The sequence below is a fragment of the Saccoglossus kowalevskii genome, chromosome 16, assembly GCF_978046115.1.
Source record: "Saccoglossus kowalevskii chromosome 16, keSacKowa6.1, whole genome shotgun sequence".
Taxonomy (NCBI): domain Eukaryota; kingdom Metazoa; phylum Hemichordata; class Enteropneusta; family Harrimaniidae; genus Saccoglossus; species Saccoglossus kowalevskii.
In genome coordinates this window covers 27,515,905-27,532,549 of record NC_140656.1, presented here as the reverse complement: position 1 = coordinate 27,532,549, position 16,645 = coordinate 27,515,905, and the positions used below count along the sequence as shown (strand labels likewise).

At 33.5% G+C, this 16,645-nt stretch overlaps 1 protein-coding gene across 1 annotated transcript in view; it reads left to right on the top strand.

Annotated features, from left to right (window-relative positions):
• The first annotated feature begins 2,073 nt into the window (after positions 1 to 2,073).
• LOC102802285 (huntingtin-interacting protein 1-like) overlaps positions 2,074 to 16,645 on the top strand; it is a 54,134-nt gene continuing 39,562 nt past the window's right edge. Inside the window, exon 1 of the mRNA XM_085491300.1 lies at positions 2,074 to 2,326. Within this exon, the coding sequence (XP_085347426.1) occupies positions 2,258 to 2,326 (69 nt within the window). The 5' untranslated portion in view covers positions 2,074 to 2,257. The remainder of the gene's footprint in view (positions 2,327 to 16,645) is intronic.

The window sequence follows — 16,645 nt, the reverse complement described above, 5'->3', positions numbered from 1 at the left end:
CAGAAGTATATCAAAATAATTCATAACTAAATGTATTACATATGCACACCGATAATATTTTTCATAATTATTACAGAAAAATTGTTAATTCGCTATCTTTTCTAAATTTAGAGAATATATTTGTATTTGGACTTAGACTTGCTTACAAGTCTTATTGTGTTTTTGTTTGGTTTTTAAATTAAAGTATGAAGAAATGAATAAAAAGAAATCTCCGAAAACAACAAAAATGGAAAATAATTTAATGATCGCGAAAAATTATCGTTTTGTAACACTGCATTTCTTATTCTGGACCCTTTTTGGTGCTCAACCATTGGTGGGATTTGAACTCCAATACAACAACCCATACGCTACCAATACCAGTAATTTAGTTTGCAAACATTTCTATTTCGCGAATTTCTCTTTTTATGGTACGAGTATTGTACCACCCAAAACAGCAGTTATAAAGCTAGTACATTTTAATATTTCTCCATCTAGTCTAACCAGTAATATATTTTTAAAGGTGCTTGTTGATTTTCAAAGAGATTTGTCAGCTGCAGGTAATGAAAACAGAAAATGGCTTATGATTGTCTCCTTTTAGCTCAGTGTTCACAATGTACCTATACGAGGCCTATGATCTTCCGTTCATACTATGCGTGGCAGGTATAATTTTCTGTCATAAATTTGAATATACTTACATTGTAATGATTTGTTATAATGAGTTTTTATTTCAAATCAAATGAGTAAAAACTAGTGGGATATAGTGCTAGACAGACTCGAAGTCGACGCACGAAGAACCGTGATCTATTCAGTTTCTACTTAAGGTAGAACGCCACACAAAAGAAAAATCTTGTCATTTTCTATATTTTTACATATTTGATATACCATGTTACAAAGATGAAGAAAATAAATTAAAAATATGGGGTAACCGTACTCACGCAGAGAAAATCGGTCCTTTAAAATGTAGTGAAAATAAAATGTTTTGTCTGTTTTATGGCATTTGACCATTGTTTCCTATGGCAAGAATGGATGTCGATATGTGTCTTACAGGGTACTCTTTGATGTCTGTAAGTAAAAACAAATTGACATCATTTTAGTGTGTTTTTAACGAGGAAACATGTTTTTATTATGGTTTATGGGAGCCGCAGTTAAAGGGCAGTGGTTGTCGCGCTGCGCATGTGTGTTGATAAACATTGATTTTCCCACAAGCCAAAGCGCTCTTCTAATGGAAATAACAAATACATGTATGAGAGAGGTTTTACCTGAGCGCGATCCCGGGCGCGACTTGAACTTATTACAGCCGGCGACTCCTTCGATACCTTCCAACACCTAAAAATACCCCATTAAAGCTTGGTAACGTCTCAGTTTGTACTCGTTGATCTGCGCAACAGTCAAAGTCGCCATCTTTGTTTATATGAGACCTATATATTTCGCGAATGGGTGGCGCGACGACTACCGCTCTTTAAAATGCCATTTTATGCATATTATTTTACCGTTTTCTTTCGTCAAGACAGCTTGACAATGAACCAATTGACAAATTTTGACACAAAATGTTGTCACTGCTCTATGTGCTAAAATATATGCATTATTAAAAAAATCACAAGTAGCATTCTACCTTTAACACTGTAGTTTTATTTTACATTTGTAATTGTCAGCCGGGTATTGAGAATTTTTGTAAAAAGTTTTTATGGGAGGCGGAAAAAGGTACATCTAGCAACACACATCTTTGTGAAACAGTAAAACTCCAATTTCTAATTTCACTAGTCACTGTTAGAACTATGGTCAACGACAAAACAATAGTTTTTGGACATTAAGATATGAAATAGCCAGTCTCATACCAGAATATTAATTTGGTAGAATTTCAGAAAATTTCACTTTCAATAGTCTGAAATAGGCGGATGAAATTTAATTATTTTTCAATGCTAAAAAATAACTCAGGCCAAATAAGAAGAATAAACTGGGAAAGAATTTAATTTCAAAGCGGCAAAAAACTTGAAGGATTTACGCGGGGATTTACTCGGCTCAAATATAAACTATTGAGCGACACGTGGGAACCACCTGATATGTAGGTCGAAGGTCATTCCCACTTTGCTTAGCGAGGTGGTGGAGTTCCGCCATTTTCTATCGAGGGGTTCCTGTATCCGTGCCCTGACCGTGAATCATTTCCCGACGTGGGTGATCGTTGAAAGCTTGAGAGTGTGTATAGGAGACAAGTTCCTTAAATTGTTGTTCGCATTAACCCATTGGAATTAAATACTGTACTTGGCGCTTAGTATCAAATATGTCGAGACTATCCCGAAAAGGTACAACCAGTCTTGAACAGGAGCGAGAACAGTTCATCAAAAGCCAGGTAAGTCTGCCCGCTCTGATCATTTCTTGTATTAAGTATAGTTCTCAGAAAAGCGTAATGTACACTATGTAATCACGTCAATGGGCGATATAGGGTGGGTGATTCTAATACGTGTTCTTGTTTCTGTTGATCACTCAGCTGTGTTATTGTTGTGAGAGACATGTGTATTGACACTTGGCTCTTAGTGACAGTCGCTTTTTTTTATCTTAAAAAATGATTTAGTTAGTAAAGTTATTTTATTAGATTTCTTTTTCAATTCTACTAGCTTATTTTTTTTATTTGTAACACTAATAAGCGTTAGAAAAATAAATCAAGAAAGTGAAGGAAATATTTTAATAATAATAAGATAATCCCATTGAATTTGTAGACCTTTCAAGCATGTCTCTTTTTATTGTATCTAAATCTGTATTCTGTCAGACTGGAATTTATACGCACAATGACTTTACATACTGGAATACCTAAAATAGATGTAGAATACAATTAACTCGTGACAAAGCAACAAAGCTCTCACTGTATTGTGTAGTAACAAATGTTGGCTGCATGTACACTGAAATAAATCTTTTTAGAATTTCAGTCCGCCACCATCCACGGCTACTCCAAAGCTCGGGCAATCAAAATGTCCTATTTTATGAAAGATCGTACTTACTACCATAGTCCCATGATCTGTGTTTTGCGGAATAATGTGTAGACTGGTATGTAGAACAGCTTGACCTTGATTGTGGCTTCACATGTGGTGTTTACACTTGTGCTTTGTTCCTGAGAAAGTTAAACATATCCCTTTTACTGGTGTTCTTTGTTTAGTCAAAGTATTTGAATAAAATGAATAAAACAATTTCAAATTATGAAATAATTTACAAAATAAAACTGAACATATGTCTGTTTGACCATTGAGCTGAAATATTTGAAAAGAATAAATAAAAACAATTTAATATAATAAAATAATTTACAAAATGTGTCATTGTTATGAAAAAATCTAGCGCAAACGAAATTTAGAAAGTGACAGCCAATGATTAAGCACCTGCTATTGATGAGGACAAATGGTAACTCTCTGTGGGTAACTCTGTTGTAATCATGTGGGCAAATGTTTGGACACTAAAATCTTGTTACACTATCAAACTAAAACTGATTTGAGGATGACAGTCAATGTGACTGACTAAAGATTCATTGCTACAAATGTTTGAATGATTTTCTCTGATATGTGAAATTTTTATAACATATTTCTCTGACACTAATTTGTTGATAAACCGCTGTATTTATGAGAATGTCAAATTACACAATGCAATGAGATAAGACATGGGATATTGACAGATTTACTAGTATGGTAGACCTGTTTATAATTCTTAGGTCACGCTGTCAAATTCTCAAATATAAAACTAGCATGATAAGGTACTGTAAACACATTACATATTCACAGATATTTCATTTTGTTATTTTCGCTGATAAATAAATGCTGCTAAATTAAATCCACATGAACATGTGCAAAATAACAATAGAACTCATTGTTCCCCTGCCAATTTCGTGAACATAAAACCCAGAGAAATTGAACAAAATACCGAAATAGTGAAATTAAATGCCAGTGAAAATATAGGGTTTTACAGTACCTCTGAACAGTTGATGTGAATTACCGCTGCACCTTTTGGCGAGACCAATTTAAACTCCCTAAAAAGCCAAAACCATCCATCAACAAATATGACTCTTATACAGAATGATTAATGATAACTGATGTGTTATAGGGTCTTCCTCCCTCTTTTATTACCATGACAACACTGTCTTTTGTGAGATAAAGAGGACATCCTCTTATAATGCATGTTGTGTGACGATTTCCTGTCGTAATAAGCTAAGAATGTCAGCAAAGAAAGGGCACAATAAAAATAGAGTAAACATGATTTGCAAATTTATTTTATTCAAATTCTATTTAAGAGATTGATAAAAGGACTTCTCTGTATCGTTGACATCAATTATGTGTTCATAGAAACAAATCTCAATGTTTCAAAATTGTCTCCGTAGTGTTCATTCACTGTTAAATGATGATTGAATCTATTTCTTAAAGCAATATTTATTATAGAGGGCAGTGTTTGATGTAAACATTTTCGGCCATCTCCTAAGTTTTCACGCCATTTAATTTTACTGAAATATTTGCTGCTAAAAAAATTTCGCAAAATTCACGAAAATGTTTCGCTCTCGAAATTAAAGCTGTTTACAGTATTATCTCAGCAACTTTGCTATAACCCAATCAGTGAACTGCCTTGTTTTGAGCATTTGCAGATTTAATTTGTTGTAAAAATTTTCACAGTATTTCTCAGTGATTCTCTCCGCCAAATTTTCCATGTTCATGCATGTGGGAATTGAAAGCTCTAAGGTCTGATGTTGTTCGCCAATGCCTGGGAGAAACCTCTGAGTTATGCTGATATTTTTGCTTATTTAGTCAAAAGTGTTTAAAAAACATCAACAAAACACTTAATCAACCCTTTTGAGTGTACTAGACTTATTTATTTTTTTAAAAATAAAAGGATTTTAACAGCTTTCTTTTTCTCACAGAAACGGGTCTGATAATTTAATTTTGCATAAATTAACACCTGCAATGAACATTTTTCCATGAATTAGAAGGACTATTCAGAAGTGACATGCATTGTTAATGATCTCTAACTCTACTGAAAATGTCAAATAGTCTTGTTCTAATTTATTTTCATTTCTTTGTCACTATCGTAATGAGATAAACATTACCCTGAAAGTTATTAACTACAAACTACTTGATCAATGTTTTATTAAAAGTCTTGCGTTGCCAGAGAGTGGAGACATCATACATACATACATACAGATATTGAACTTCACAGAGGCCACTGAAGCCATTGTTTAGATGCTCCACCTGGTGCACGTCAAAATAGTCACATATTTTCACAGTTTCAATCAGACTATTAAAGACATTTTCAGAAGTTTTAACTTGCATTGCAATAATGATGTTACATACATTGTATATTTAAATTAACCATTAAAACTATCAAAAACAGTTATAGATTGGTGCATATTTCAATTTTCATGATTTAGAAAAAGTACAGAATTTCTCGTTGTGAAATCTCACCTGTGTATTATAGCGTTTAATCAGGCAAAATAATTTATTTTCATTTTATATTAGAATTTTTTTATCTGTCAATGAATCATTGAAAATTATGAAATTTTAAATATTATTAATTGATGTTTCAATAAATTCAACTGTGCTCTCCTATTGGAGATGTGCTTAAAATTTAAGGTAATCTTCAATTTCAGAATGGGAAAAAAACAACACACTGTGAAGAGACACAGGTGGTAGTCATGGAAACGCTATATGTCTGTAAATATTGCAGCTCACTAGTCATGTTTCCATTGTCTATGGCTTGTTTTATAGATGATCTAGAGGCATTAATTTTACCGTGTTCACACAACGAACAAGCTTGTCAGGGATCAAAATATACATGCATGTTTCTACCTTGGTAAAAAACAATGTTCCCACGGTCCATGGTAAAAAACAAAAATATATGAAACATGAATTGAGACGATTATAAATTGTTCTCATCCATTTTTCTCTCCAAAAAGTTAGTGCAAAATTTTGCTTATTTTTTTTCATTTTTCTATAATTTTGGACTAAACAGGCATAATTTCACATTGCTGCTTTTATCAACTTTCACAATCAAACCTGCATAATTTGATCAAGCTAAGTAGTCATTGGGAAATTAGGTAGCTGTAGCGTGCATATTGACACATGCGTAGTGTGTATACCAATAGTCACTCATTGACTTGGACTACTTTGTGACATTGTCGTCTGTAAACATTTCTGTGAATGACCTTTGACCCCATGAACATCATATTGTTCTTCATTCAAATGTTGGTCTTTGTATGTATTTTTCTATATTTTTTTTTTTTTTTATTTTGAACAAAATGGATATAATTCCCCGCAGTCTACAAGTCTTAATCAACAATTTTGAGGGCAAAAACTGAAAACTAATTTAACCGATTTATTGTGATGGGTGACACATGTTGACTTTGCTGAATTCAATTCATGTATAAGTTTTTCTTTTCAAATATTATTGATTTTTTTACATACATCTTTTGCACTATGCATGTTTTAGTCAAATACATTATTGCAGAACATGCTGACTATAATTGACTTCTGGTACCACCTGGTAGTAATATTTTTTCTTGCCAAACTTTACTGTTTAACTATATCTTGCCTGGGAATGCACACCAGTCTTCTAACAACCCTGAGTTAGGTTTGACTTGCCGCACGCTCATGTCTGATTACTTTTACATGCATTTGGGAATTCATTAATGATATTATGGTGTTACTAGAGCTGATAAAAAACAATGTGGTAATACCCCAGTAAATACATTCTGTGTTTATAATGAAAACATGCAATTATGTTTAATAAAACATGGCAAATTGGTGTTTTCTAAGATAATAAACAACAGCTGATATAAACTATTACAGGGTAGATAGGTTCCATAAATCACTTTTTATCAGTCTGTCTGTTAAATCCTGAGTCAAACATGTTTAGCCATGTGTTGTTTAAATCAAACCATGATTGCATCATCTGTTTATGCAACCAATTGTCTGATTTCAGTTTTGGGAAGTGGCATCGACCTATTATCATTTACAAAATCCCTTCCACAGGTCATCCATGACCAAACTAAGAATTAGTGCCCATGTGTTAGGAATAGAAACTGGAAGACATAAAAACATTTTGTCAATTAAACGAAATAGAAAATGAAGAGCACTTCCTTCTTAAATGCGGTCTCTATAAAAAAGAAAGAAATGAGCTTCTCAAAAATTTGATGCTACCTCCAAAACTTCCTGACAAAGAAAAAGTAGTTGCAATACTAAACAATGGTAGTAAAAAATTAGCTCCTCAAATTGCTAAGTACATAGATGATTGTTTTAAAATCAGGAAGAACAACCTGAAAAAAGTACTACCAGCTGCCTCAAAATGAATAAAAACATTTACTTTCATTTATTATATTTTATTAATACCTTTGTTTTATACTCTTTTAATCTCATTTAATTTTTTTTTTTCATTGCTATACCTTTATTGTATTCTTCAAAGTCCCATAGAGGATACGATAACAATAAAGATGATTATTATTACAAAACATTTTTGTTTTCTTTTTGGAAATTAGACATTGGTCATAAAATTCAATGAAAAGTGAGAATATTGTGATTTTTTGCTTTTGTCATGACTCAGTATTAATCATTGGTTTTGAAGCAGATCTAAAGATGTTTTTTGAATTACTTTTTTGTTGCGTCACAGCTTTTATTTAATTCTCTGTCACACCAATGTTTACTTTGTAAAGATGATAGCCTTTACAAAAATATGTTACTGCTACTAAAAGTATGATACTATTCTATCATTTTAATTTTTTGTGTTTACATTGTTGTTTGTCTGAATTCAATCACCATGGGATAATATTTATTAAATCATAATATCTCTGGAGAAGATAAAAATGGTCATGCATAACAAAATAAATAAATAAAGAAAAAATGGGAAGTGAGATATGTTTGTTGCTCATATTGGGAAAAAATTTATTACTCTCACTCAATTATTCGTATGAATTTCTGCTTTGTTTAATAAATACAGTCTATGTGAATGAATTTTGAAGTCAGCTGGTCACTGTATGTGTAAATTTTGGATTCCATTTGTGTACAGACGTGTATTGTCTTTATTTACGCACAATGTAAGCCTGACTGCACCTGTCTTTCAAATCATGTGATAGTAACAATGTGATGTCATTGGTAACTATGACGATTTAGATTTCGAAATATTTTGTTCTGTATTGTATGTGTACATGACAACATTGCTATGTACACAATATCATCTGAATTGCTAAAGACTATAATAGGCTGCAGTTTTTAAAATTGTCTAGAAGTTGGATAACGCATGTCTTGGTATGTTATTAAAAAGGAGAAGCTAAGCTTCTCCTGGGATTGCACCAATGGTGGGATACATCCATTAAGTTTTGGTGCAAGGTGGTTTCAATGTATTTTACTTCACTTTGTTAATTTTAGATCGTACATGTACAAACATAATTTCTCATTGACTACAGGTTAAAATTTAAAATTATGTTAGATATGTTTATTTTATCAGAAAAAAAATTAAAATACAAGTAGTTAAATAGATAAAAATAAAATTAAAAAAATCTGATGAGGACTATGAAAATAGTTCTACTGAACTAGTCTAGTCCACAGCCCTGCCATGCTAGTTAACTTACGTGTATAGGTCATTGACAGTCAGAAATTATTTATAATTTTAAATCTATATTAGGAAACAAAATAAATTCATCAATAACTATTTATCAAAAAAAAAAAAAATAACCAAGCAATCAGTTGATATAATAATTAATTAACCTGTTATGAAACAATTAAACGAATCAAACTGCTAATCAAACAATAATAAGAAATATAAATAATGAATTGGTAGGGAAAAACACAATAAACAAAATGTATAATATATGGTTATATTTTGGGAATAATAACACAAGTTGACTTCAACGTTAATTTTAAAGAGTCAATTTTGAGGTTAATGTCATGGAGGCTCTATGATTAAAATAATTTTGTAAAATTAGGTTTTAGCAAAGTCTCATTTTATAAGGCTCAGATACATGTATCAACATGCATGGGTTATGTAAGTTAAGAAGGATGGGCAGACACTTAGTATTGTTGGGAGGTCATATTTGTGAATAATGTTTGAGCCTTTATATTGTTTGCTAGTGCAATGTGGAAAAATAATGGTGCTTGTTGTTACCAACAATATAGCCATGTCCAGTTTCTTCAAAACCCAATTGCATCATGGTTATGAAGCCAGCTGGGAATAAAATCTCTTGGTTATCAGCGGAAACGGTTGCACAATGCCCTCGTCTTGTTGATGTCTAAATCTAGACTTCCATTTTCACCAACTTTACTGTGCTTGTCTAAGCAAGCATATGCTATATGCAGTGAAGCAGAAACTAAAGCCTTGAGCCAAGAAACCAATAAAGTATTGAGCAGTCAGAGATGATTGAGGCATTCCTAAAGATTAACCTGTAGTTATAAGAAGTGAGAGGACTTTTTAGTGAAAACTTATTTGCTCTGATATTACTGTAATTTTTGTAGTCAGCATCTGTTATCCGTGGTCATAGCATACTAAAGGCTTGTGAACGTTGTGTGCATGTTGCCATGATGGCACAGTGCAATGGCATGCACAGTAGAAACATTCCATGTTGTGAGGGTTTTAGTTGTCATAGTTTGTTTACAATGTTATCAGGAGATACTGATCTTGTTACACGAGCTCAAACATGTTTGTACACTATGGCTAGTGCTACGTGGGATGGGAATTTCTTTCGCCTTCAATCGTGTAACTTTGACAACTCATCAATGTTGAACAGAAATTTATATTTCCCCTACCATACTATGGTATTATTACATTTCTTAGTATGAATGAGTCTGTGTTAGAAAAAAAAGGAGGACATATATGGATCCCCCACATTGTCAATTTATGATTGCAATGTTTTCTTATTAGAAACCAGAAATTGTGGCACTGAGTGAGAACAAAATAAAGAATCTAATTATCGGTGCTAAGCAAGTGGATTCTATAATTTCAATATTTTTAAGGTGTGGCATTTCTATGTATATTATGATACAAAACATGTACTTTGTACAGACTCATCTGCTACTATATCACATGTCCTACTCATAATTGAGGTCAGATGTGATGATGTCGTTGGTGATGTCACTGTTTACTCTCGTGTATATTGACTATTAATTTATGCATACTCAAAATATACTTTTGTAATTAAATACACGATGTTAATAATTGGTTTATTAGCACTTGTAAGGAAATTAAATTTGGTTAACATGACAGTCTATAATTTTTTCTATTCTTGGCATTTTTTGGCCACACAGGTGCTCTCGTATGACTCATTGTCAGTATACAATATTGTGCAAACAGAAAATTTGTAGATTTTGTGATTGTTGTTTTTGTAGATTGCTTCACTGTGCATGCTATTGTTAAAATCCATGTTTATTAGGTGTAAAACATAAGCTTACCAGAATATTCATGATTGAAAAATATATGTTATTTGTTCATGAAAAGTGAATGTGTATTCATTTTGGATTGTGTCTGTAAAACCGTGTCACACCTTTCGTTCCTGTCAACTGAACATAGTGTTACAAACACCTGTGTGGTCTGGTTGTAATTTTATGATTCCTCTTATAAAAAAAAGAGTGGGTTATTGTTACATCAAATTATGCATTCTTTAGTCATAGCATCGGGGGTGGGATGATAATTAAAAATGTGTGCATGGCAAATCTTTTCATATTAATAACTGTATTAATTTAGTTGTTTTTAATGATTTCATTTTTTCCTCAATTGCAAACTTTTGTTTAGTGTACAAAAAGTTGATCGCTACATGAAGAGATTACATTTGTAGTGCACATGTTTTTAATTACCCATGATCCCCCAAGACGACATTGATGACTCATGTAGTGCAGCACAAATTATTGCAGTCTGTCATTCACCTTTGTTTCCAGGTTAACCTATTTCAAAGCACAAACTGTTATTCTGTTACTTATCCCAGTGACACTGGACTTTCTAGGTTGATTGGAATAATGCCATTAACGCTATCAATACAGAATAAAAGCCAGCGTTACTGCATTCTCTAGACTGGCTGAAATTATCCTACTATTATCCCATTATCATTTTACTCCCTAGACAGATTGAAAGGATCCCAGTGACACTTGACTCTCTAGGCTGGTTGAAATTGTCTCATTATCACTTTACTCCCTAGACAATGATGTCGTTGAAAAGATCCCAGTGGCATCTGACATCCTAGGGTGGTTGAATTATCACTTGACTCCCCAGACATGTTGAAAAGATCCCAGTGACACTTGACATCCTAGGCTGGTTGAAATTGTCTCTTTATCACTTTACTCCCTAGACATGTTGAAAAGATCCCAGTGACACTTGACTCTCTAGGCTGGTTGAAATTGTCTCATTATCACTTTACTCCCTAGACATGTTGAAAAGATCCCAGTGACACTTGACTCTCTAGGCTAGTTGAAATTGTCTCATTATCACTTTACTCCCTAGACATGTTGAAAAGATCCCAGTGACACTTGACATCCTAGGGTGGATGAATTATCACATTATCACTTGACTCCCTAGACATGTTGAAAAGATCCCAGTGACACTTGACTCTCTAGGCTGGTTGAAATTGTCTCATTATCACTTTACTCCCTAGACATGTTGAAAAGATCCCAGTGACACTTGACTCTCTAGGCTGGTTGAAATTGTCTCATTATCACTTTACTCCCTAGACATGTTGAAAAGATCCCAGTGACACTTGACATCCTAGGGTGGATGAATTATCACATTATCACTTGACTCCCTAGACATGTTGAAAAAATTCCAGTGACACTTGACATCCTAGGGTGGATGAATTATCACATTATCACTTGACTCCCTAGACATGTTGAAAAGATCTTGGTGATACTTGGTCTGTTTCGTAAATCAACGTAAATAAAATAAATCGCAATTAAAAACATTGCTTTGTGTATGTGCGGAAATAGTTTATGTTCAGTACTAGTGCGTTGAAATATATTACCATAGAATTGTCGATTTTGTCATGTTTTAGCCATGGAATTTGAATACAAAATCAAAAACGTGCACTACACGGTGGGTAATTCTAACCCCACAAAATAAATTAGAATTCCAGTTACATAAATAAAACCAAAAATCCACATGGAAATCATCGTATAACAATAACAGTGAAAATCAGGGTATGATGTATCAAACTACATGTATTATGTGTCTTTCAAAAACCATGGCTCTCGTCATCCCTCACAATCATAGCATAATTCAAGAAAAGACGTTGGGAGATTTGAAAATTATTGGTACACGCCGCAACAGGATATAAATATCCATGTTGTAGCATGTTTATCTGCCACAAATTATGCTAATTTTCCCGGAGAGGTCTTATATCTGCTACCAAATAACCTTGCTTGCCATTTATACAACGTAAGTTATATTTTGGTTGACAATTTATGTACAACAAATCATGACAGATATAAAATAACCATCACTATTTATTATATTGTTATTCCTACCTACTACAAAATGTAAATGATGCATTTTTTGATGTTTTCTATTAATATAATTAAGCCATTACTAATTCCTTTAATACTTAAAGACATTGAATAGATTAAGTTACAGTACATGATTGGTGGTAAATCTGTTAACACTTTGTACTGAATTTGAGGAATTTAAATTGATTTAGTACTTTGACCCAAAACAAACGTGTATATACACTGTATATGACATTTAGTAAACTAAAAACAATGTCTAAGATAACAAATTCCCTGCTTTAATGACCTCATCTTTGTACGTAATCATCTCATCGTAATTATCAGAAGCATGAAATTTCTTAATTTATTTGGAGGAGTTTCCCCAGTATTTAATCTGACTGTTTTGATATTTGATCATTTTCCATCAATACAGTATAATTTCACTTATTGACACAAATTTGATTAAGTGTAATTCACTTACATGTATCAGCAGAATTTTAACTTTTACTTAATACATTTTTTAAATTTACTATCATCTCATTGTGCCTTCACCCACCAAAACTGAAAACCTTTCACGAAATAAACCCACTTAATTTTTTTTCAACTTTTAAAAACTTGTCATCAAAACATTATGTCCAATGGGTCCAAAATTAACCAAAATATTATAGAAAATATTTAACAATGTGCAAAATCTTGCTCTAAAATTTTGGCGGGAAAATTGATGACATTCAAAAATACTATTAACTAGGTAAAATACTATGAATTTGTGTCAGATTTGCTGATTTGGAAAGAATTATTAATAAATATTTCACTGGGCTCAATAAATGTTTTCTTCATGAATACCTTTTTACCTAAAAACACACTTCTTTGGGGAATCAAATACAATGTTGTAAAAGTTCCAGTCCCATGCAACTGTTTTATTATTCTTATTTGGGTTTATGCACATATCTTGGGTTTCACTGTTCGTCTGATACATCGTGTGAGAATTGCACAGAAATTGTTTTATGTTGTTTGCTTTCAAAGTTTCTGATTAGCACAGTAGTCATGGTAATTGGTGAACCTTCTGACATTATTACTACCAGCATGTTACTTGAATGACTTGATTGATTTGTTTCTTTAGACTACCCCTGTACTCCTATTAACTCTGGGTCATTACATGTTGACATGTGTATAACGATTTGTTTGAACTGTGGAAGATAAGTCATGTATGTGTGAGGTACATACTATAGATGTACATGCAGCACAGCATGCAGTTTTTGTTGAGCCATATTACTATACATATAGGGATGGGCCATACTGTAAAGGGGGTAATTATTCACTGGGTTTTAATTTAGCTTATTTCGCTGACTGGAAAAATGCGCTAAATTAAAACACAGTGAATATGTAAAATTTAGCATAGAACACATTATCTAAATGATAAAACCGTGAATTTAAAACCCACTGAATATGTCTGAAATGGTAAATCAGTGAAATTTAAACCCAGTGAAAATTAGTCATTTTACAGTATATATGGGTGGGGCCATATACATGTACAAGGTTTGGGCCATATAGGGATGGGCCATATATATGTGTGGGGCCATATACATGTACAAGGTTTGGGCCATATATATATAGATGGGCCATATATAGGAATAGGTCATATAAGTTGTGTTCACGTTTAATACACGAAGTACGGGCTAAGATTTAAGCTGATTTAGGCTTATCTAGCATATTTGCATTTCGGCTAGACCCAATTGCGTCCACGCACAGGGAGGGCCAGTCGTTAGTATGGGCTAAGGGGCGCCACCAGTTGGTGACATTTGGCAAGCCGCTATTTACGAACGAAAAATGGATGACATGCGTGAGGTTCTATTTCTGCTGCTGGCATGTTTCGTTCTAATTTTGAAGTGACATGCACAAGAACGCGAGAGAAGACGGATCCAACTTATTTGGATGCACAGAAACAGTATACAACGGGCATAACAGAATACAGAGTTTTATTAATGCATGTTGTAGGCAGCGAATCAAATTTATTTTGTCTACAAGTAATGACTGGTGGAATAGAGTAGTTCTACGAACATGGGACAATTTTCACTCCCAAAGGTCGCCGCAGAGGGCGCTTAGCCCTGGGCTAAGCATTCGCGCATACTTCGTTAGCCCGTGCTAAGGGTCTAGACCGCGTCTTAAATTCAGATCAGATTTTATCGTACTTAGCATTCCTTAGCCTGTGCTAAGTGTTCACGCACGTTTTCTTAGCATGGGCTAAGCAATTTGACCTCTTAGCCCGTGCTAAGGACTGTGCGTGAACGCAACTATAGACGTTTGGGTTGCAGATCACAGTGCCCCATAAATCGCACAATTCCATAGATCACACTATCCCATAGATATAAATGAACCACAGATCTCACTGTCCTAACGACATGGATGAACCATAGATCACACTTTCCTATAGACATGGATGAACCATAGATCACACTATTCTATAGATATGGATGGACCATAGATCACACTATCCTATAGATATGGATGGACCATAGATCACACTATCTTATAGATATGGATGAACCATAGATCTCACTATCTTATGGATATGAATGAACCATAGATCTCACTGTCCCATAGATATGGATGGACCATAGATCACATACAAATGGATGAACCATAGATCACACTATCCTATAGATATGGATGAACCATAGATCTCACTGTTCTATAGATATGGATGGACCATAGATTACACTATCCTATAGATATGGATGAACCATAGATCTCACTGTCCTATAGATATGGATGGACCATAGATTACACTGTCCTATAGATATGGATGAACCATAGATCTCACTGTCCTATAGATATGGATGAACCACAGATCTCACTGTCCTATAGATATGGATGGACAATAGATCACTCTATCCTATAGATATGTATGAACCATAGATCTCACTGTCCTATAGATATGGATGGGCAATAGATCACTCTATCCTATAGATGTGAATGAACCATAGATCTCACTGTCCTATAAATATGGATGGACAATAGATCACTCTATCCTATAGATATGGATGAACCATAGATCTCACTGTCCTATAGATATGGATGGGCAATAGATCACTCTATCCTATAGATGTGAATGAACCATAGATCTCACTGTCCTATAGATATGGATGGACAATAGATCACTCTATCCTATAGATATGGATGAACCATAGATCTCACTGTCCTATAGATATGGATGGACCATAGATTACACTATCCTATAGATATGGATGAACCATAGATCTCACTGTCCTATAGATATGGATGGACCATAGATTACACTATCATATAGATATGGATGAACCATAGATCTCACTGTCCTATATATATGTATGGACCATAGATCACACTATCCTATAGATATGGATGAACCATAGATTACACTATTCTATAGATAAGGATGGACAATAGATCACTCTATCCTATAGATATGTATGAACCATAGATCTCACTGTCCTATAGATATGGATGGACAATAGATCACTCTATCCTATAGATATATACCGGTATGAACCATAGATCTCACTGTCCTTTTGATATGGATGGACCATAGATTACACTATCCTATAGATATGTATGAACCATAGATCTCACTGTCCTATAGATATGGATGGACAATAGATCACTCTATCCTATAGATATGGATGAACCATAGATCTCACTGTCCTATAGATATGGATGGACCATAGATTACACTATCCTATAGATATGGATGGACCATAGATTACACTATCCTATAGATATGGATGGACCATAGATTGCACTATCCTATAGATATTGGTGTTCAAAGAGTGCCAAACATTGAAAGAAATTGGTTCCATTTTGTAAGGTTAGCTTGATTTCGTCAACAGGTTTTATTCTTTTTTCCCAGACATATTATATGTACCTACTACTTTTTTCTTATTGAGCAGACCAGACCTACAGAAATTTGATGATATGATATGTCACAGCTACACATATTTTATCTATTAAAGTAGAAATAACATACCTAACCATAGATCATTTAACATAAAACATATGGGGAAATTTTTGAGTCAAAAAACACAAAACAAATGACTGACAACAGTGAAAAAAAAATCAGATGTAACGTCATAACGAAAGTGTCACCTGGCACAAAAATATTTGAAAAAAAAATATCCACAAAAAAACAAAGCAATTAATTGACAAGTACATCACACCACAAAGTGAAATCAGTAAAAGAAAGATACGTGGATTCCATGGTACACATGCAGTGATGT